Raw genomic sequence first — 22,156 nt, 5'->3', positions numbered from 1 at the left:
TAGTAATTTTAAAGGGAAGTCATTGAGACTGTTTACCATAGGGTGGTGCCTTGTTCTTTCCAGATTTGGAAGTGGAAGCACCCCATTGCTTAGTTCTGAAAGTCCCTTGGGACTAAAACCTGGTGCTTTTGGAATGTCAGGGCTTGGCTGTAGTGGCTCTGGAAGGAGCTGGAAAGGACCAGTTCTTAGTAGGCCAGTGCCTACTAAATCTAGGAGGTTGTACCTGTAAGAAATCTTTCACAGTTTGCACAGATTTACTTTGTCTTCCATCTTTTTTAGAACTTCTTCAGCCTTATTGCCAAACAGGCGGTCCTGTTGTAAAGGAGCATCCAAAAGTTATGCTTTAACATGATCAGGCAGAGATTGCTCCTTAAAGTCACGCATGCCTTCTAAGCACAGACCCAGTAACAGCAGGCCTCTAAAGAATCAAAACCACATTGCAAAGTATGTTTGCCAACTTGTTCAGCTGAATGCAATAAATCCTGCAATTCTTTATTCTCCACACGGTCAGAAATCAACATTTTCTGTTTAAGCAGTCTCATGATATGCTGTTGATATTTTAGTATATGGAATTAACAGTTTAAAGCCCTGATTGCTAAGGTTGCATCTATCCAGCACCCTGGAGTCTTTATCAGAAGGGGTAGGATTTTTAGCAGTAGAAGCCTTAATGCCCTTGGGCCCCTGAGAAATGGTTTCAGGATCCGCAACAGGATTTTTGAAAAGGAATTTGTGGGACTCTGGAACCCTGTAGCACCTGTCTGGTTTGCTAGAAGCTGGAGGCAGGGAATTAGGGCCACACTGGATTCCGAAAACATATCAACAATGTCTAGTGACTTTCCCAGTGGAAATGCTCCCTTAAGGTATGTAAAGTTTCCCCCAAAAGAGAAATCCTCAGGCGGAGAAGTGGAGGGAATGGAATCCTCTGCATCAGAGTCCTCATAAGTAGGAATGGACAAATCCAGATCATTAGAAGAGTCAGAAGAAACAGATTCTTGTTCAGAAGATTCATAGTCAAGTTCAGTCCTAGACCTCTTGGGGGGGGGGGGGGGGTGACTACCCCTGATTAGAGTAATTAAATCTTCAGCCATTTTGATCATTTGTTTTTTAGGCATAGGGGCCTGAACATGTGGCATGGGCGTCAGTTTTTTAGACACAGATCGAAATTTAGGCCTTAGCACTAAAGTTGGAGTCTGTTTAATATGCAAGTCTGTAGGCCTGAATACACCCTCAGAAGCCGGTGCCTGCTCAGCGATTCCAGACCCATCCAAGGTAAAGACATCCGCGGGTTCCATATTTGAAGCATCTTGCGGCATACCGGACTCCGAATGGGTCTCAGTGGAGGCCTGCGAATCAGAAGTAGCGGGTATCAGGGGCTGCAAAAGCGCCTCACTGAGTACCGGCGAACTGGCGACTGGCTTAGAAGCGTCATCGGCAGTTTTGGATCTCAACGGCCTTTTTCTTTGCGTTTTTTCGGAATTCCTGTAGTCGGATGGCTAACTGACGTCATTTCTGGATAATTAAACAGAGAATCGAAATATTTAGAAGCAAAAATGTACCGACGATGGATAGTGCGCTGAAGCACAAAACCGACAGCAAGGTACATCGTGGTCAGGGCCTAGACAAGGAATACAGTACAAATGAAAATTCTTATGAGGTATTTGCTTCCCACAAGTAATACAATTATTTTTACTGACATTGGTAAGGAGCAAGAAAAAGTTTCCCCAACGGGGTACTTAGCTTTTAGTTGAAGACTTCAGTTCTGAGACTCGAAAATGAAAATTTCAGGAGTCGGCCGACTGGCACTTGCGAACTGCTTCTGCTTCGGGCACCGCGTGGCAAGAAAAACTGTTGTAATGGCGTCGGCTGCATGTTTTATACCCCTGATGAACTGACGTCATGGAGGAAGGGACAGCTACCGACACAGGACTTTGTTAATCAGGCCGACTAAGGGCAACCTGCCAGCAGATTACCCAAATGTAATGACTGCAACAGTGAAACAGGATGAACATCTAAAGGGGAAATATGCTTGGCTTTCTGTTTTTTCTTTCTGTAGGGCACCCAAAAGAAACCCTCTTGGAGGGTCAGATCTTTAGCAACAATCATGTAGTACGGATATCCTCCCTAACACCTGTGGATATAATTAGCTGAAGTTTCCCCCTCAACATCTGGAGCACATGAGTGTAAAGCCTCTGAGGACATGTGAGAAGTCAGATCCATGTGAGCCTCTTACGGGGTTGTGGCAGAGGAATCCAAAGCAGCCACTGGACAATCCTCTGGGCTTTACCTACCTTTGAGAGATGTCCGGGGGAGGCAGAAAAGCAGTTAAAATTGGACCTAAGCTTTTTGGCTTTTTTATAGGCCAATGGCTGACCCTCAGGACAGAGACTCTGCCATAGCTCCTTGGGCCAACAGCTTAAGACATTGGTTTTCAAGTTTAATAGACACGTAGGAAAGAAGACTATGTAGGGTCTTGGGGACAAAAGCCTGGCAGATAGAACACTACGTATGGTCGTGGGAAGCACCCAAACAGAAGAAACACTGGTTGTGACGGTCTTTATGGGGAATCTGCCTCCCACACTTACATTTTCCCTTTCTGGATGACATGAACACAACCAGCACTAAAGAAGAAAATAAGGAGAACCCCTAACATGGCACTTATCTGAAATGCAGCTTGGAAACCAGCACAGCAGAAAGGTGTTCAGACAGACGTGCAATTATGTTATTCAGACAGGTGTCAAAGAAGTTCTGAGTATGTGCGTCCGTGTCTCACCTTTATGCCCTATGCCTCGTGATGGGAGCATACGTGTGATGTAGGGTGCCTATAAGTACTAAAGGCTTTGGTATTCCGACTGGACCTTGGGCTTTCCTTGGCAGGAGATCCCTTTGGTTAAAAGCACTGCAACAGTGATACAGAAAGACATCCTATGAAATCATCGATATCGGAGGGATCAGACAAATTCTACTTTAATATTTTCCATAGAGTACACAGCAAGAAGAAGCAAAACACTACTGATTTACAGCAACGGCAGTGGTTGGTGCTTACTGATAAAACCGGGAGCCATTTGGGAATGATCACTGCAAGCCTTAACCGTTTACCTGACTTTAAGCTAATAATTTTAATGTTTCACTGCATTCCTCCATTCCTCAAAGGATATGCAAACTTACAGTTAGCAAGGGAAGGTGTGGGAGTGAAGTATTCTGCATGCTAGCTTGCCTCCATTAAAAATAATTTGTTCTTGTGTTTTCATGAGTTTCCAACTGTCAGCTAACACAAGAATACCAAATGAATGGCAGAAGTTTAAACACTTGACTTGGTAGTCAACCTGATATAAACTAGTACAACAGAACACCACTGGGGGTGCCCAGATTGACAGGACTTGCTCTTTTAAGATTTGGCTACTTGTCATCCTCGAGAAAATAACAGAATTTTTTAGATAAATGTTTCTTAAAAGAACAAAAAAAAAAAAAAAGCAAAGACACTACACAACCCCAAAAAGACACCACAAAGACAACCAACTTACCAGAAGCTCAACAGACAAACTCACCTATTTGCATAAGCACATATATTGTCAATAAGTGAGCAGTTTTTCAGGGCAGACTCCACTTTTCCTAGAGATACATATTCTCCTGCTTGTAATTTCACCAAATCCTTCTTGCGATCTGTGAAAACAGAAGCCACTCTCAATACTGGTTCTCTAGGTCCACTAGTACCACAAAAGTACTCACTCCGCAAGAAAATGCTAACAGCCACTCAACATTTATTCCTATTCTGCATAATTACATTTAATTAAAACGTGCACACATTTATTCATGCACTTGTAATATTTGTGTCACTATCAGCACAGCACAACAGTCCCAAAAAGGTATTCATATTCTTTTAAATGAAGTGATTTTTCGGCCATGAACAGGGTACAAGATACGAGTAGGCACATCATGAACATACCACTTACAAAAAGCTTGATACAACTATTTGTATAATACGTAATAGAATAATACACATGGCAAAATTACCACTGTCATAGTAAACAAAAATACTCTGGGGTGGGGTGGGTGTATTTTGAAAGGAAGATGGTTAAAGGTTCAGTGTCAAATATGGAGGCCAGTCTCCACATAAATGTCCTGGAGATGAGTGTAGTTCTCCTAGCACTGCAGGCTTTCCAGGATTCTTTATCTAGGGGTATGATCTCCATCCATATAGACATGCCAGTAGTCAACAAACACAGAACCTGTTCATAACCTTTATACCAGGAGGCCATGAGTGTGTGGCAATGAGCGATGTCTTCCCTGCACTTTCTCATAGCCACACACATCCTGGGGACTTCCAATGTATTAGCGGAAGAATGGACCAGATCCATCCTTCTGCCTCACGTGGTCACTCGATCAGTGGCGAATCAAATCTTCAACTCACTGGGGTCAACCAAGCTCTGACGCTTTTGCTTTGTACCTAAAACAAGTGCAGCAGTTAGTCCGCCCTAATCGCTCAGCAGGGAGAGTCACAGAGAGATGCTCAAGTCCATAACTGGCCACCAGGTCTCCTATATGCCTTTCCTCCCATTCCTCTAATGACATTTGTTCAGAAAGCAAGAAGCTGCAAGGCCAAGGTAATCCTCATTGCTCATTTCTGGTCCCAGCAAGTTTGTTTCACCTTTCACTGACCTCATCTAATAAATCCTCCCTGGATGTTGGGCTACTGTCCAAAACGTCCGACACTCATCCAAGGCAGTCTCACCCAGCCCCAGAGACACTGAAGCTAACAGCATAGTTCCTCCAAATGTAATGGGGGCCAGAAATGCCAGGCTTTCTGCTCAGGTGCTTCTCAAAAATAGAGTACCAGAAAAGTTTACCTTAGCAAATGGAAGAGGTCTTCTATCTGGCAGCCTCTAAAGGGATAGATCCCTTTTTAGCTCCTCTCCCGTCTATTCTAGATTTCTTGTCAGAGCTTGTCCAAAAAGGCTACAATTTTTCAAAATGCATTTAGAGGCCATTTCCAATTGCCATACTGGAAACAATGGCTATTGCTTCTCAAAAGATTTCAAAGGCCTTTCTGAAAGGAATTTTATTTTGAGACCTCCCATAATGGACCCTATCCCTCCATAGGATGCAATTATGCTTCAAGCATTAATAAAACCTCCTCTGGAACCAGCAGCTACAGTAGTCAAAGTATCTTTCTTGCAAAACCATTTTCCCTGTGGCCATCACTTCGGCTAAAAGGATCTCAGAGTTACAAGTGCTTTCTTGTAAACCTCCTTACCTGAATTTCCATAAGAATAGGGTTTCTTTGAGAACAAATCCCACATTCATTTCAAAAGTGGCATCCAAAATTATCATTAATCAAACATTAATTATTCTTCCCAAACTTTTCTAACAAAGGAGAGTATACTCTGCATGTATTAGACATTCACAAACTCAGATTTTATCTCCACTGGATTAAAGATTTTAGGTTTAATCAGCTTTTTGTAGCTTTCTCTAGAGCCAAGTTAGGCCAAAATAAGTCACATTGTCAAGGTGGTTATCACATTTATATATGTTTTATCTGGGAGAAAGAAAGAAGGCTTTTAAAATATGGCTGCAACAGCACTTGAGGGATATCAAAAATAAAAAAATAGAAAGCCCTTTAGCTCAACATTTTTTGGACAGCCATGGTGGTGACCCTGCAGCCTTGCAGGGGACCATTTTGGAAAAAAACAGAGTAAACAAATACATGTATGAATGTAAAATAGAAGTTTTATATAAGGAAGCACTTTTTATATTAAAGTTCGACAGTTTAAATCCAGGAGGAATAAATGTGGCTTGTAATTGGAAGGTTTTAATATAATTGATAATATACTAATTATGGTACTAATTTAACTGACAATTTAATGAGTAGTGATGTATAAAAAATGTGATTGTGTTTACTTTTGTACTTCATTGAAGGCTGAGTGAGCAGAGGTGCTAGAGTTGGATAAATAAAACAGTTTTATGGTCACTGGTTTGTCGTATTTTGTCATCTGCTACAGTTTTCGTGAGTTGTATCTTGGTTATCACATTGTGTTGCCTTTGTCTATGAAAAAGTTGGTCTCACTTTGACAAAAAAAAAAACAAGAGCTCATTCAACAAGATCTGAGGCTACTTCTACTGCTTTTGTGCACAAAATTCCTATAGATAAAATCTGTGCTGCAGCAACTTGGTCTGAGGTTCACACATTGTATGTCTAGCTTCTAACAGGATCTGAATCAAGATCCCGTACATCCTTTGACTCAACCATTCTCAGGAATGTTCTTCCTTGATACCTCCCCAGGATTTGTCGCAGCCAGGGAATATGCGTAAAAGGTTGAATCAGATGAAAAAAAGAATCCGAAATGAAAGTTATATGTTAACCATAACAACAGATCAGTGTTGTCTTCTTTTCATTTGGTTTAACATCCCTCCCTCCTTCCCCTCTGGCAAATTTCTCACCTGGTGCTTCTCTTTGACTGAACAGACCTAACCTGAAACCTCGTCTTTACAGAACCTCAGCAGGCTGATTTTTCTCTAGGCCACGTTGTGGTATAGAATTAGGCATCATCACTTATTAGATGATAAAAAAAAAAGTGTTTACTGATAGGCAGGCAAACTTGGGTATTTTGAAGGAAGCGTGGGATTATGGGTAGAGGATAAGTCAGAGCCCTGTATCCACAGCTTCTAAATGCACTGAGGTCAGATCTGGTCAGTTCCAATAACGCGAAAGCTGAACCGGAAGAAAAGATAACTGCACTATGTTCATCATACTGATCACTGCTGCTGTAGTCTTAGCTATATTGACAGATTACTCAAGCTATCCACATTTGGCATCAGGAAGGAGAACAGTCCAGAAGCCACTGGAGAATGGTCTTGGCAAAGCCTGATCTGGACCTAGACAAGGAATCAAGCTTATGGTGCTTTGTAAAAGTATGTACAGAGTACCAACTAGCAGCTTCTAGAATCCAACCCTTTCCAGAAAGCCACAGATGAAGCCAAGGCCCTGGTAGAATGTGCCTTGATCTTGCCTGTAACAGTTTTGTTACAGCAAGTATAGCAAACGGTAATAGTGTTAGACAACCATTTGGAAGTAGTCTGTTTTGGCAAAGGCTGTCCTTTCTTACCTTCAGAAGAAATGAACAGTTGCTTCAAAGATGTGAAAGATTTCGTTCTGCCAAAGTAGTACCAAAGTTGTATGTGGACATCTGGCGGATCTGGTCTCCCTTATTTTTAGGTTCAGGAAAGAAAAATGGGGAGATGGATACTTTGGCTTAAAGTAAACTCAGATACCACTTAGGCAAAAGAAACAATTAGTTCTCAAAGAAACTCTATCCCTATGGAAAATGAGGTAGGGTTGAGTCACCTTTAGTAAGAGCTTGCAACTCTGCTACCCTTCTTGCAGAGGTCAGAGCAACCAATAAAACTGTTTTTCATGTTAAGAACCTCAAGTCAGCCAGATTAGGTGGTTGAATTGGAAAAAGTGTTAGCTCCTCAAATACAAAATTAAGATCCCAAGGAGGAGCCACTGGCTTTCTTGGAGGCCTCTTACACAAAATCCCTTAAGACTGCATTGAAAGAAGATGATCCATGGGTAGACATGATGAAATGGCCAATAAATTAACCTTGACAGAGGAATAAGAAAGGGCATAGGATAGTAACTTGCACAAAACACTATGAAACTAGAGACCAGCTAGCCCTGCATGGGTGCTGGTTATGCTGTTGGCATTGCTTGGAAAACTTCTTCCACTTGCTAATATAGGATTTTGTAGTAGCAGGCTTTCTTGCCCCCATTAGTACTTGCTGCATGTCCTCAGTAAACAGGTGCCTAAAAGGAATTAAGAACCTATCATCCAGGCAATCAACTGAAGTTGATTAATGTCAGTGTATATCAAACACCCCCTTTCTTGTGGGAGATTTATTCTGAAACTTCAGAAGTATCCTGAATATTAGTGAAAAGTGTGAAAAAGCATATAGGAACTTTCCTGTCCAAGGAAAAGAAAAGGCATCCATCTTCCAGACCTTCTTGCATAGAGTCCTGGAACAGAAACATGTCAGTTGATTGTGCAGACAGGATTCAAAGAAGTTTACTTGAGGAACTCCCCACAGATGGATCAAATCTTGGAAGGCTCCAATTTAGTTTCCCCTCGTGTGGGTTTACCCTGGTCTTGCTCAGCTTGGCTGTCATACAATGTTGCTCTGACAGAATGTAGGATGACTGTAGAGTGATATTGTGCTGTGAAGCTATAACCCAGGCTAACATGGCCAGTCTACAAAAGGCGTACCTTCCCCCTTGCTTGTTGGTATACTACATGACTGTGGTATTTTGTCTGTAACCACTTGAAAAGGTCCTGGGGACCAATGATGATTCAAAGAGTTGAGTGTCTTTCCTTGACATGTGCCTGCAACTGTCTTTGGTGTCCCACACCCCACCCCTCTGCACTTTTATCAATCCTGAACTGTTCCCCAAGCAAAGTCAGAGTTGTCTGTGGTAAATGACTGCTTTAGCGCAGAGAGGTAGAAGGGGAGACCTGGATTTAAGGACATCTGTTGTCTTCACCAAATGGTTTCTCTTCTGAGAGACTCCTGCACTGACTTGTAAAAACACAAAGGGTGCTGTTCTGGGACCATATCTTTCTCATGTGGAGTCTTACCAGGGATATCATGAGAATCAAAATCCTGACATATTACCTTGCAGTGACAGAGTGAGTGGAAAACCTTAGAAATAGATCTAGATATAGATCTATTTTTTTCTTGTGGAAAAAAACTCTGAACTGAGGTGTCTAGATGACATCCAAGAAATACAATCCTATGTGAAGGAGTCAAGAAAGACTTTTCAATGTTCACTTGTAATCCCAGCTTGTATGAGAGCAGTCTCAAAGAGAGAGAGAGAGATTCCTGACACTGAAAAAGACTCTGCAAAGATAGGCAAGTTGTCTAAATATGGAAAAATGTGGAAACCCTGTAGCCTGCAGTGACCTATAAACAAAAGTTACATACTTACCCTAACATTAGATCTGTGTTGTCTTATTCCAGCCATTCCTCAACAGATGGGTATTGGATCCGGCTTTGGCCACTTCAAAGCTTTGGATCTGGTGCTCAGTCTCCTCCGTATACCCATAATCCACATAAGCACAACATGTTGACTCAGATCGAGTTTGCCCGCCCAAGAAATGTGTGACAAATTTTAGGAGCACATGGTGGAAGCATAGTAATATGTTTTAAATGGAAAAGGTAAGGACATACAATAAAGAGAAAAGACAGGCCTGACCTTCAGGATCCAATGTAAAGTCAGCTAGGTCCATACCAGAATGAGAAGAGGATAAAGAAACATGACTTACAAAAGATAGAAGAAAATAGAGGTCGAGTTATGTTAAGTACATAACTTTCGTATTGGACTAGGTCTTTTCTGTCATTTCCTCAACAGATGGGACACAATCCGCAGCTTCTTTAATAGTCGGGAGACCTCATGGAAAGATATTCCTAAGCACAGATGAACCACAGGAAGCTTTGATCTGGATATCCAGCTTATAATGTCAGATGAAAGTACAGACTTTTGACCAAGTAGCTGCAGCACATATAAAATGGGACACTAGAGAAGAAAGCTATAGAAAAAGGCCTCACATCTTCTAGAATGAGCCTTAGGGATCAAGGGGAGTGATAATCCCTTCTCTCTCTTGGTAAACAAAAGAAATACAATGAACCAGTCAACAAGACAGTGTGACCTTAGATACTACTTTTGCCAATTTGGGTTTAAAAAAGGAAACAAATGATCAGATTTTCTGAAAGATTTGGTCTGATATAAATAAAAATGCAACTGACAGCGGGCATCTAATAAATGTAAGGTATGTTCACACTTGGTTTGAGAAATCTGGAAAGAAAATGGGAAGTTTATGGACTGATTAATGGAGGATTCGGAAGCCATTTTAGGGAGAAAAGATGGACTAGTTCTTAAGAACAATATCTTTGATGAAAAACTAGATAGGAAGGTTTGTAGGAAAGGGCACGTAATTCAGAAATTCTTCTGCCAGAGGTGATAGCCACCAAAAATAAAGTCGGTCACAAAATAAATTTTATATCAGCTTTAGCAGCGGGTTTAAATAGAGGGCCCTTCGGAAACTACAAAATAGTTGTAATGCCCAATGGAGGAACTGGCTCTCTAAGCAGAGGGCAAAGAAAAGTGCCCCACAGAAAAGTCTTGGATAAACTAACAAAGGCTATGGATGTTATGTTCTACCTCCATATGGAAAGAAGAGATTATGGCCAATTGACCCTTAGAGGAACAGCTGGCCCCCACACTGAAAAAGATATGCCATAAAATCTAAACTTGGAAGTACAGGGGTTGAAAAGGGGTCAATACTTTTTTTCATATCCCAAACAGAAAACCTTTTCCATTTGCTCTTATATAGTTTCCCGGTTGAAGGTCTTTGCAAAGATATAATATGGACAATGTTAGGGGAGAACCTGCATTGTCAAACCATCACTGGAACTGGAAAAAAACATGCGGTCAATTTGAGGGTCTGAATGCTCAGGACAGGTGATCTTAACAGGTGAGACAGCAAGTCTGGGTCAGAGCACAGCACCCACGGAAGGTGAACTAGAGGAAGCCAGGGGAAGGGAAACCACACTGGTTGAGGCCAATAAGGAGCTATGAAGACGACTGACCTTCAACACTGATGCTTTCTGTAGGAACTCTGGGATCAATTGTGTTGATAGAAAAGCATAAAGGAGTTTCAAGTGCAAAAGGTGCGTTAATAGTTTTCTGTGGTGACTCCATCTTGTGAGGTATTACAGCAAAGAAACTATCAAACTTCGTGTATGAGGAGAGATGGGGAGAATGCAACAAGGTTTGCCTTAACGACTGAAAATCTGCTCCATTGCAAATGGATTGAAGGGCCACTTGTGAAGGAATAGAATGGATCTGCTCAACCTGTCTGCAAAAATGATGGGACTTCCCTGGGATACACACTGCTATAAATAAAGATATCGCCCACTGCGACTCTCTCATGGCCTCCTGACAAAGAGTAAGATCTGGCTCCTCCCTGTTTGCTGATGCACCTAACCCACAGCCATATTGTCTGTCTGGTTAGTGATCACACCTAAGGGGAGAGAGACCTGAAAGGCCTGCAATGCTAAAAGGACTGCTCTCATCTCCAAAATACTGATGTGAAGACTGGCCTCTGAGACTACATTCCCTGGACAGTCCTTCTTAGATAATGCCACCACACCCCAACTGGGAGGTGTCCAAGGTCACTTTGTAATGTATGTGTGGGGGGGGGGGTGGGGGGGTGAAAGGGCATCCCCGCTGAAGATAAGAAGAATTTATCCGCCACTGTATGTCATCTCCAAATGTTTGTGCTGACTACTGGATGGGACATTGGATGTTTTCTGACTGACAACTGGACCACCAGGCTCAACTGAAAGACTCACATATGGAACCTGGCTAACGGAACCAACATAATGGAGGCAGCCATGGACCCTGAAAGACTAATAATCAATCTGGCACGTGGCTTCCAGTAGGATAAGACTTGATGAGCTTTTTGGTGGAGGGATATCTAAAAGTGCCCTGATAAATTCTGGAGAGTGAACTGGTTGCAGTTTGGATTTATGTAGACTGACGTACTCCCAAGTCAACCACTGATGGAGCAAGGACTCCCTGGCTTGAATTATTAGATCCCTGTAAGGTACAATGATGAGTCGGTTGTCCAGACAGGGGAAAACCTCAGAACCCCTGCACATGTAATGGAGCCTGGGGGGGGGGGCGTGTGGACAGCCTAAAGGGCACAGGCCTGAATTGAAAGTGACTGGCTCCCAGTAGGAAGCAGGAAGATCTCCTGGATATTCTGTCCATTTTTATGTGACAGTACTCCTCTCAGAGATCTGTCAACCACATCCATTTGTTTTTCCTCAACAGCAAAAAAAACAGACTGAACCTTATGACCACCAGGAATATTTTTCTATTTCACAAACTTGCTCAAGCTTTTTCTTTGGCACTGAAAAGAACCTTGAGTAAATGTTGGATCCTTACTGGTCTTGTGGACCTTTTGGACAACTCAATTCTTTTTTATCCAATATGGCTTCCTTCCTTTGTGAAGGTGGAATATCAAGAAATTTTCTGGAATGTAATGGAGGAGAATGAAAGGGAATAAGGTAGTCTCTGGAAATTATTCTCAGCTCTTACTTGTTTTCAGTGGACATCCAGTTCAGTGGATGTAGAGGACAAGCTCCCTCAATTGTTTTCAGACAATGACAGTTGGGCAACCCTTCAAAAGCACTGGAAAGGCTTCTCATAGAACTGACCGATGAAGCTTTGATTTTGTGAATCACCTCTGCCTCTTGGGTAATATCCATTATGCAAGTTTCTCCCTCCGCTATGGGGAGCTCCTTCTCCAGGAGAGTCTCGTGAAAATACTAGAGATTTTCAAAACCATATTCTTTTCCCTGCTTTTTGGTTTCTGGAGGAGGTCCTCTGATGGGTCAAGAATTTGATCCTTATGGCAAATAGAGATCAGCCAGCGAATTAGCTTCTGGAAATACACTCCTTCACCTTTGGACCAAAATGGTTGATCCGTCATAAGGGGGCATTGGCAAATATCTTAAAGTGCTCTGCAAAATCACATAACTGAATTCAGACATTTTTCCGATGGAAATGCCTGTTCCAGACTGCCGTAGATGCATAACGCGCATAGAGGCATTGGATAAAGACTGTAGGGTAGCCAGCAGAAAATCTAGAGTCTTTTTCTGACCCACAGTTACAGTCCCTGGGAGTGAACTGGAGATCTCTCTTACAAAATTTCTCTGAAAACGAGTAAAATATGCCAGATAATTAGCTCTCATTGGGAAAGTAGATGAGGCGTAGACCTGTGTCCCAAATCTACCCAAAGTATGAGATGCACTGTTCTGTAGATGGACAGAGTAGCTTTCTTCAGCTAGCTCCTTCTTGATGGCTGCTTACAATCACTGAATCTACTGCTGGCCCCTTGTTCCAGTGTATCTATTCCTTTACAGTAACTAAGTACGTATCAAGCTTCGTGGGGATAAGTTCAACTATGTCTGGTTCCTTCCATGCCCAAGATAAAATTAAATCAATCTACATAGCGAGAGGGACCACCGAAGAAGTAGATGGGACAGACGAAAGCTTGAGAAAGACCAATTCCTCAGGAGAAGAAATTTGTGAAGATTAACCCCCTTTGTCTAAGAAATTCAAGAATCTCTCTGAAGAGATATCCTCAAGGGAGGATTTGGGGGTACCTTCTCTTTCATTGAAATCGGTGTCTGTGGTAGGTGAATTCCTCCTGGGAATCCAAGTGTCTCTTCTTACAGTTGTGTTTCTTATGAACCTCCTCAGCGGGTTACTCGGGGGAGGACTCAAACATACAAGATCTCTCTAAGGAGAGTAGGTTCAAAACTCAAGAACTAGCAGTCCAGATGTGACTAGGAGAGAAGACTGCAGATCCTGGGAGAGCCTAAGGGGGTGGGTTAGATCTGGCTTCAAAAGGGAACCCTTACTCTAGGTTAAGAGAGTCCTTTTAAAAGTTTTGAACACGGAACCCAAAATGGATCAGAGGAGCATGGCCTTCGGTACCAAAACCCTCACAGGAGGCTCAATACCTGAAACAATTTGGCTCAGGTCTGATGCAGTCATCGAAGCTGAATTATCTAGTGCCAATGCTTCTAAAGGGAGAAAAGGATCCAAAGACCTCAGATCTGATCCCAATCTGTCAGAATCACTGATGTCATGGCTCTAGGACTCTGACTCCGATAAACTCAGGATTTAATAACTCACTGGGGCTGAAGAAATATGCAATCTTGGCTCCAATGCAGATCTACCCTAGGCAAGAGTTGGATTCAGAGACTCCTGATCCTGGAGAGGTCGGATCGGAGAGGAAGCTGACAAGAAGTGATGGGGGAGGTGGGAACTGGCTCTACCTCATTCGACAGTGGTTGGAGGCAGGAGTGTCCGCAACTGGATCTGGGTCCAAAGAAAGTGCCTCATCATCCTCTCCACTTTGGGTCTACATTATATAATAGAAATTTCGAATCCCATATGTTCAACATATGATCGAATTTCGAAAGTTCGAATTTATAATAAAAAAACAAACAAAAAAAAAACTTACCTTAATGGTGCAGGAAGGGGGGCAAGCCCCCCACACACCCCTACTTAAATATACCAACTCAGAGATCGCACTTCAGTGCAGAAAAGGGAAATTCTCCCATTCTGCACTGAACGGCGCCATTATACTTAACCTTCAAACACTTGAAATGTCAATCATATGGTGTCGACCATATGACGTTTGACATTTCAAACGTTCGAGGTCCTAAAAGGAACCCTCCATGTTTGCTACAGTTAGGCTCCAAAGGATCTTACTGACCTAAAAGATGAGGCTGAAAAGGGGGGGGCCTGAATGAGTTTGGCAGTCTGTCTTGTAGGATCGGAGACCTAAACATGACAGAAGATGGGCTACGGAGAGTACTTAGGAGGAGTTGAGGCTTTGATAATTATTAGATCTGAAAATAGCATTGGCTTCAAGGGTTTCAGCTGATGAGGTAAACTGGTTCTGCCATTTCCTAGCAGATTTTAGTTTATTCTTCTCTGAAGATACCTGAAAATCCTTGTCAGATGCTTTACGTTTGTACTATTTTTTTAGAAGGCAAAGCAGGGGTGAAAAAGAGGAGAACGATACTAGTTTCCCTGAAACTGAAGGGGGTTTTTCTCCAGAAGTGGGTGAAGACCCTTTAGTATTAATTTGTTTCATCTTTCCACTAGAGCCCTTTGGCAAAAAGCCTCACAAACAGAACAGGATACATCAAGATGTGAGGGGCCTAGGCAGTACACACATTTATCATGTGCATCAAAATTAGGGAGTGTGTACATGATGCACACTTTTTAAAGCCTTCAGGCTCGTCAGCCACAATGACTCAAACACAGCTCTTAACTATAAAAGAGATGAAAAATATTACAACTACAACAGTAAGAAAAAATACTATCCTACCCCTAACCTAAAGCTATACTAAGCTAACACTATATTACACAATGCAACTAAAAAGAAAGATTAGCCGAAGTTTTTTTTTTTTTTTTTTTTTTTTAATTTAACAAAGGTTGCAGGAGACCATGGAGTGAAAAAATGGAATATCACTTCCCCTAAACGCCAAAAATCCATCCAGCATGGAAAGCTGCAAACGAGACCCGAGGTAGTACATTCTGCACTTGGGGATTATGGGTAGGGGGGAAAGTCTAAGCACCAGATCTGAAGCTTTGAAGAGGCTGAAGCTGGATCCGAGACAGGAAAGATAACATTAGAGCTGGAGATAGCCACTTTGTGAACACTTCTGGTGCAGTGGATAGTCAAAGAGCAAGGCAGAGAGCTGGTAGTATGGTCCAGACACACTAAACCTTAAGAAATATCTGAGGTTTAGATGAATAGTTATGTGACAGGCATCTTGTAAGTCCAGTGTTACCAGGAAACTTGAAAGAGGAAGTAGCAACAGGTTGTGAAGAGACATCATTTTGAAGTTGGGCAAAATCACAAGCAGGTTTGGGAAATAAAGCATTTTCTTTCTTTTGCACTAGGAACACTTTCAATAAACTGCTTCTATCATTCTTTAGGTCAGCATGTGATGAGGAACAGGTGGGGGAAAAAAAAGAAGAGTATGACCTGGAGGATGAACAATGACCCCCTGGAAAAGAGGAATTTCCTCCCACTGCCTTCTGTAACCATAATGAATGACTTTCAGAACCCATTTGTCTGAAACTATGTGTTGCCAAAGAGAAAAATGGCAAGTAAGACTTTCAGGAAGGAAAGAAAAAAAATCAGGCCAGAGTGGGAGAAGGCCACAAGATCTCTTGAGTAGTCATTCAGATCTGCTGGACTATCCTTGGTTTTGGGAGGTTTGAGACTTCCTTTTGGAACCCCCTTGCCATTTCTTCTTAAACATTTGTTTCCGTTATTTGTTAAGACTGTTTATTCTATTTTTTGTCAAAATTGGCTGAGGAGATATAAAACCTCTTGGAAAATTTAGAAAAGGAGGGCTGAAAAATCTTAGTGATTCCCCCTTTCGTCACATTTATCACCTCTGCAGCAGTGGGGCCAAATACAATCTCTATCCAAGGGTGAATTTAATCATTTTTAATACTGGGAGGTTCTTGAAATGCAGCCAAACTTCCTCAAACAATACCAGTAGCCATAACCCTGGAAATATCAACAGGGTCATACATAAACACACTGTAAACAATGAGAAGTGACCTGTGTAATAGCAGAAACCAAGCTATTTAAAGGAGATTTTTCCTCACAAGAAATTGCTGATATTTGTTCTGACTAATTATGAAAGCATGAGGAATGTTTTAACATAAAAGTCTAAATTCAAAATTCTGAAAATCAAAGCTGTAGAAGTATACACTTTTTTCTCATACCCATCAATAAGTTCCCCAATTCTTATCAGAAAGAGTAGGCTTTTAACTGACACCATGTTTAGCAGCAGTTGAATTAACTAAAGCTATAGCTGCTAGGTAAAGTTTGGGAATGTATATAAAAATTTAAAAGACTGAGGAACTTTATACATTCTATCTGCCTTTCTTGGGGTAACTTGCTAACTATTATAAAAACTGCAGCCAGTAATACAAACATTCTCTAAAGCAGACATAAGAGCAGAAATGGGTGTAGGATCTGGAAAACCCTTCTGTAACAACTCACAGTATTTTCTGAGGTACTGAGAAACCTCAGTGTTCTCCAACTGAAAACACTCGCACATTTTAATAACAGTCTCAAAGAGAAACCCCACAGGGAGAATCAGAAATTAAGGCTGAAATCAGAAAACTGAGGGAAAAATTGCATCTGTGCCTGCATTTCCTGTTCAGACTCATGATCCTGAATCTCTTCAGGAAAAGAGGTATCCCACTTTCTTTTACCAGAAACTAATTTACAAGAAGGATCAACAGCTTGAAATAATCCCTGAGCCAGACCCAGTAATCTACTCCTATCCAAAGAAATATGAGGAGCAGACACAGGCTTGGTTTTCAGTTTTTTTTTTGACAGGAAAAATCGGGCCAGTTTAACGGCAGCAGCAACTTCCCCAGGAATGGGTACAGCATTCTGACAAGAGAAAAACCTTTCCTTTTCCATCTCCCAGGACTGACAAGAGTGGCTATCCCCTGCCCACTGAGGGGACCTCAACAGCTACAGAGGATGTGGGTAACCCCAGGTCCATAGTGGCTGTAGGTACTACACTAGAGGGATCCAGGGTAAAAAAAATGAGTGGTCTGAGGTACAACAAATCGCCACATCTGAGTCACTCACCTACTGCAGAGGAAAACTGCTAGCCTGCTGTGGTGGCTAAGGCTGTTAGGTTAATTTTTTTCTTTTCGTGACTGGAAGGACAGACTGTGGGACCCGTAGTCTGTTCCATGGTCAAGTTAAAAAGTGCTGCTTTTTCCCTGGGAAGGCAAGCAGCAAATGCTGGTAAACACCACTAATCTATACAAGTTACTTTTTTTGACAGAAAAACAGTTAAACCGCACTTTAAAACTCTACGCCGGCCCCTCAAACATAAAGCAAACAATTTCTCCACAAAAAAAAATTGTCTTTAGTTACCCTACTCCACTTTTAAACTGATGGGGAAAACAAACATGCAGTGTAGAAGTACATTACAGTCTCATAACAGTCAATTAAAATGCTCCCATCTCAAAAATAACTTTCCTGAAGAGAAAGTAATAAAAATAAGAAAATGGAAGCTTTCCCCCTAAGGAAACCGATATACCCACAAAGGAACAGCACAAGCCAACTGTTAATCTTGGAAAGCTTCAGGAGCATACTCTTTGGTGGCAGTAAATCTCTGAAGGGCTGCCCGAGAGGGCATGTGGAAAGTGCTCCGAAGCTTTGGACGCTGATCTGCTATATCCTTGGCAGGGTATAATCCATATAGCCAAGGCTACTGCAGCAGTGATCAATATGATGAATATGTACCAGTATTTTCTGTCCAACTGTACACTCAGGCTCTTACCACTGTGTCACACAAGATATTGTTCTGCTGTTTTGTCAGCCCTATGACCTCTCTAAGCACAGTCTTAAAATTCAGCACATGCTCCACAACAGACACTGTGGAAATTGCAGTCATCCCTGCCCTTCACCACAAATTAAGTCAACAGTCTCCCTCAATCTGTGATCATAAAGAAGCTCATATACCAAAAACCATAATAAAAAATAAGTCAGTGTAGGTACTTTACCCACTCCTGCTTAAGCTGGTCTTTGAATGTTCCAGATTGGACTTCAAAGTAAAGTTAAACCCTCCCACCAGTCTATTAATGTGCTGACAACAGTGGCCTAGACTTTAACTTGTTTATCCCCACAGCATTTCCACCTTAAATGAGGAGGTCCGGCATGACATTAGTTCATCTGTCCATCAGTACGCCCCAGGGAAACCGTAACCTGTTGTAAACCTCTAACAGAGCACTTGTCTACATTTTTGCCTCAACATCTGGACAAAGACACTGCTTTGACAAGTAGCCTATCACAGTCCTAGATATACCTCAACCTACAGTGCTTGGGGTAATAAAAAGTTTTAAATTATCTATGGCTAACTTCAATTCCTTAGTAACATGTTAAGGCATCAAAGCAGCCTTCAATTTCATTCCTGACAAACCTTTTTGTAGTATCATTTCACATTTTTTGCAATGCACAGTCAATAAAAAGTTTACATAATTCTCCTTTTTTATATGCTTTATGCCAGAGTGGCCCTGGAAATGGAATATTTCTGGCTATGGCCGAATGTGCCCAATGGCAGGCTCTTGGTACTACCAACTGCTGCATCACTTCTCCCTCAAGCCTTCATTAAGGAGTATATTTTCTGTACAGTAACCTTTGCCCCAATATATGGACTCCTCCTAAGTTTGAGAACTAGAAGCCTTCTTGGCTACCTCCCTCAAGTTCTACTAGGTGGGAACTGATAACTATTCCTGCCTCATCTCTCTTAGTGATCTTCCTTGGTTCTTCCAATGAAACTCTACAATTTTTTTTTTTTTTTTGGCAAGTGAGACTCAGAGTCAGGCTCATTTCTACCAACTATCTCCTCTATTCAAGTAGCCCTTTCCACAGAAAGTCCAACTTCGTTGACAACAGTCACTCAGATTTAGGTTTCTTGCTATTACCTAGCTTAACTCTTCCCCCTGAAGTAGGAAAATCACCAGCCTCTGTTGGAGGTGTGGTCATTGGCTGGGTCCCCCCTCTTGATACTCTCCCCATGTGACAGTCTCAAGCCTGTGTGTGTTAACTACATGTATACAATGCACTGGGTCAAAGACATATACCTATTAGGGCATCTGCTGGGATATCAAATGCTGCCACAAACTTGTCTCAACCTCGTCTGCAGTCACAAATGAGACCCCTCAAGGTTCTTATCTGAGCAAGTAATGTTAAGAACTGCAGTCTTTACAGTTAAAACTGTTGCAATATTCTAAATAGTCCCCCAACAACAGGACAAATTAAAGGTCCTTATGATAATCTAGATCAGCAGCAGTTTCCAGATACCCTTATCCATGACTACGGTGCCACCTCTATTAGCCTTCTCACAAAGTTTTGTTCTCCACCCAGTCTCTGTGGATCATACGCACACCATATGTTTACTCTGTAAATATTTACTCCGATGACCTTGACATATATGGGGACCAGTGGACCCCCTTTGCCTGTGGAGCCAGCTGTGAAGTTTTAGACTGCCCTATGGGTTCCTTAATATCCACGTGCAGTGCTGAAGAAGACCATGTTCTTTAGTTATGCATTGTTTGCTAAACAAGACAATACCCTTTTTGCACACTTCTTCAGGAGTGCTTCACCTTTCACTTATTAACCACACTCTTCCATCCTCAGGCAAAGAACATGAGTGATCCATTTTTATAAGGTCTTCCAACATCTCAAAAATAGTAACTTGATATTCACCCATCCTCCTATTAAGAGGAGTGCTCATTTCTGCAATGGAATCACTGACACCATCTTCTGGCTTTCTCATATAAGCTTCAGGAGCGCATTTAAAGCAGTGAAAAAAAGACATTTTTGACTTTATGATAATCATAGCATTCTTTATCAAATTCTGTGCACATGTGAACACACACACACACACACACACACACACACACACACACCCCTCTGCTTAAGCATTGCTAGAATCATGGAACTTAAAAGTTAACATCAGCTCTCTTTAGGACCCAAACCAACTTACTGAATGCCATGCTGGTGTCACTGCCACTAGAACAACAAGAGCCTCTGTATCAGTCACCTTACTTAAAGCATGCTTTGCCTTACCCATAAGCAGAGGAGTTAGTCTCACCCAGTGCTCTGGCCAAATTTGCACTGATTACACCAACACAGAAATGCCCAAAGGAATAATCAGTTTCTATTTATAACGAGGAAACAATTTAACAAAGTCTTTGGCATTCTGCACTGGGGTTTCATCTCCTTGACACGCATGTGCCTCTGCCAGGGTGTAATTAACTTTCCTTTGAGCTGATACTGCTTTTACCTTTCCTGCCCCATTATTTATTTGTTTATTTAGTGACATTTGTTAACCGGGAAAGTCCAACTGCATTAAATGTACCCATTTTCAGTGAAGACCCAAGGAGAAAAGCTCCAAAAAATAATTAAAGTAGCAAAACTACTTAAAAAATTACTAACATGACATTACTTGACAAACTTAATACAACAGGTATGGGTTTAACGCACAAGACAAAATTGTCAGTGTAATACAATACAGTATGAAACAACAATTAATCTAGAGATAACTTGCTTGGAAGTGGTACTGAGGCATTAAATGACAATGACAGGGACTGGTAAGAAGAGGTTAGTGTAGGTAGATAGATATGACAAAAAGAAGCAGTTAATGTACGTAGATGGAGTGAAGAAGAAGAAGATTGATTTAGGTAAACAGAAGGGGAGCCAGCTCATCCTTTCCAGCTCTAACCTCTGTTTTATGCTATCTGTACCTCAAGCCATTTCTTCCTCTTTACTGCTTACAAGTGTCTTTTTATGGATGGTTCCATTTTTTCAATTAAAGCCACATTGTGAGAATTTGGGGTTGGAGTAACTTTGCTTTACTATATGTTCTGCCATCACAGCCACTACCAGGCTGTATCTGGATTCAGTGGACTAAACCTTAAATGCATCAAACTGATTATGTCCTTTGTACATACCATCAGGTTGGATATCCTTTCAGTCTGTATTCTTTAGTGAGCTGTAACACTCATTTTTCATATAGAACTTAATTACCACTTTCCTTACTACTTAATCTTAAAGTAACTGCTGTGAAGATGTATTGTTGTATATTTAGCTTGGGGCTGCAAAGCTGCACACAGACTTTTTTTCCAGTTTTACAAGTTTTGTTCACAACATTAACTGCTACAACACAGTGTATATGATGAACAAGGGTAAAGGAGTTTCAGTCCACACCCCTGCCAACAATGAATTCATGATGGTACAGGCTTTAAATCCCCACAGCTAGCACCATATGGGTGACTGGCTTTAGGAGTGTATAGCAAATCTGCACGGTTGCCTTGGGTAATTACCCATATTTTATTTACTGGCTTTTGTTTTATCAGGAAAGTCTGACCAGTAGTGTCCTTTTTCAATAAGGCCTGGGGAGAAAAGTTCCACTATACAGACATCCTGGACATCATTTGCATTATTTCATCATATAGTCAGTGTCATTCATGAGCAACAAAGATTTACACTGATCACAGTTGTAAATCATAAGCTCTCCTGGGATCCTGTCTAGCTTGCTTCTAGCTCACTGCCTTCCAATGCTAGGTTATCAACAGTAACTGAAAACTTGAAGATTACTTCTGCACATAAGCACACTCATGCACATATTCATACATCTATACAAAAAATGTTATTTCTGAACTGGTTAATAATCTCTCAAGTACCCACACCACCTTCCTAGACTTGGTAGTAATGCTGCCACTAGCAAGTCCGCTTCAACACAATTACCATTTACCTTTTAAAATAAGCCAACCAAAAAGTATTGCTATAGTAGCAATAGCTTTGGCAGCAAATCTTCATAGGGTGAAAGCCAACAGCTGAGTTCACGATATTTCAATATTCAAGCTAAAAAATAACCCACCAATAGCAGGTATGTAACACTAAATAATAAAATTCTCTAAACTAAATCTATCCCACTCTTCTGTCAACTGGTTCACCAGTCA

The 22,156-nt window shown here is 41.5% G+C and overlaps 1 protein-coding gene across 1 annotated transcript in view; it reads right to left on the bottom strand.

Moving 5' to 3' along the window:
- Nucleotides 1-22,156, bottom strand: part of ACSL4 (acyl-CoA synthetase long chain family member 4) — a 469,611-nt gene that overhangs the window by 104,950 nt on the left and 342,505 nt on the right. The window contains exon 10 of the mRNA XM_044057282.1: nucleotides 3,546-3,660. Within this exon, the coding sequence (XP_043913217.1) occupies nucleotides 3,546-3,660 (115 nt within the window). The remainder of the gene's footprint in view (nucleotides 1-3,545; nucleotides 3,661-22,156) is intronic.

This window comes from Protopterus annectens, chromosome 15.part0, assembly GCF_019279795.1.
Source record: "Protopterus annectens isolate FY-2018-M chromosome 15.part0, PAN1.0, whole genome shotgun sequence".
Lineage (NCBI taxonomy): Eukaryota > Metazoa > Chordata > Ceratodontiformes > Protopteridae > Protopterus > Protopterus annectens.
The sequence above is the reverse complement of the archived record's forward strand: the minus strand, read 5'-3'. Positions and strand labels throughout refer to the sequence as shown.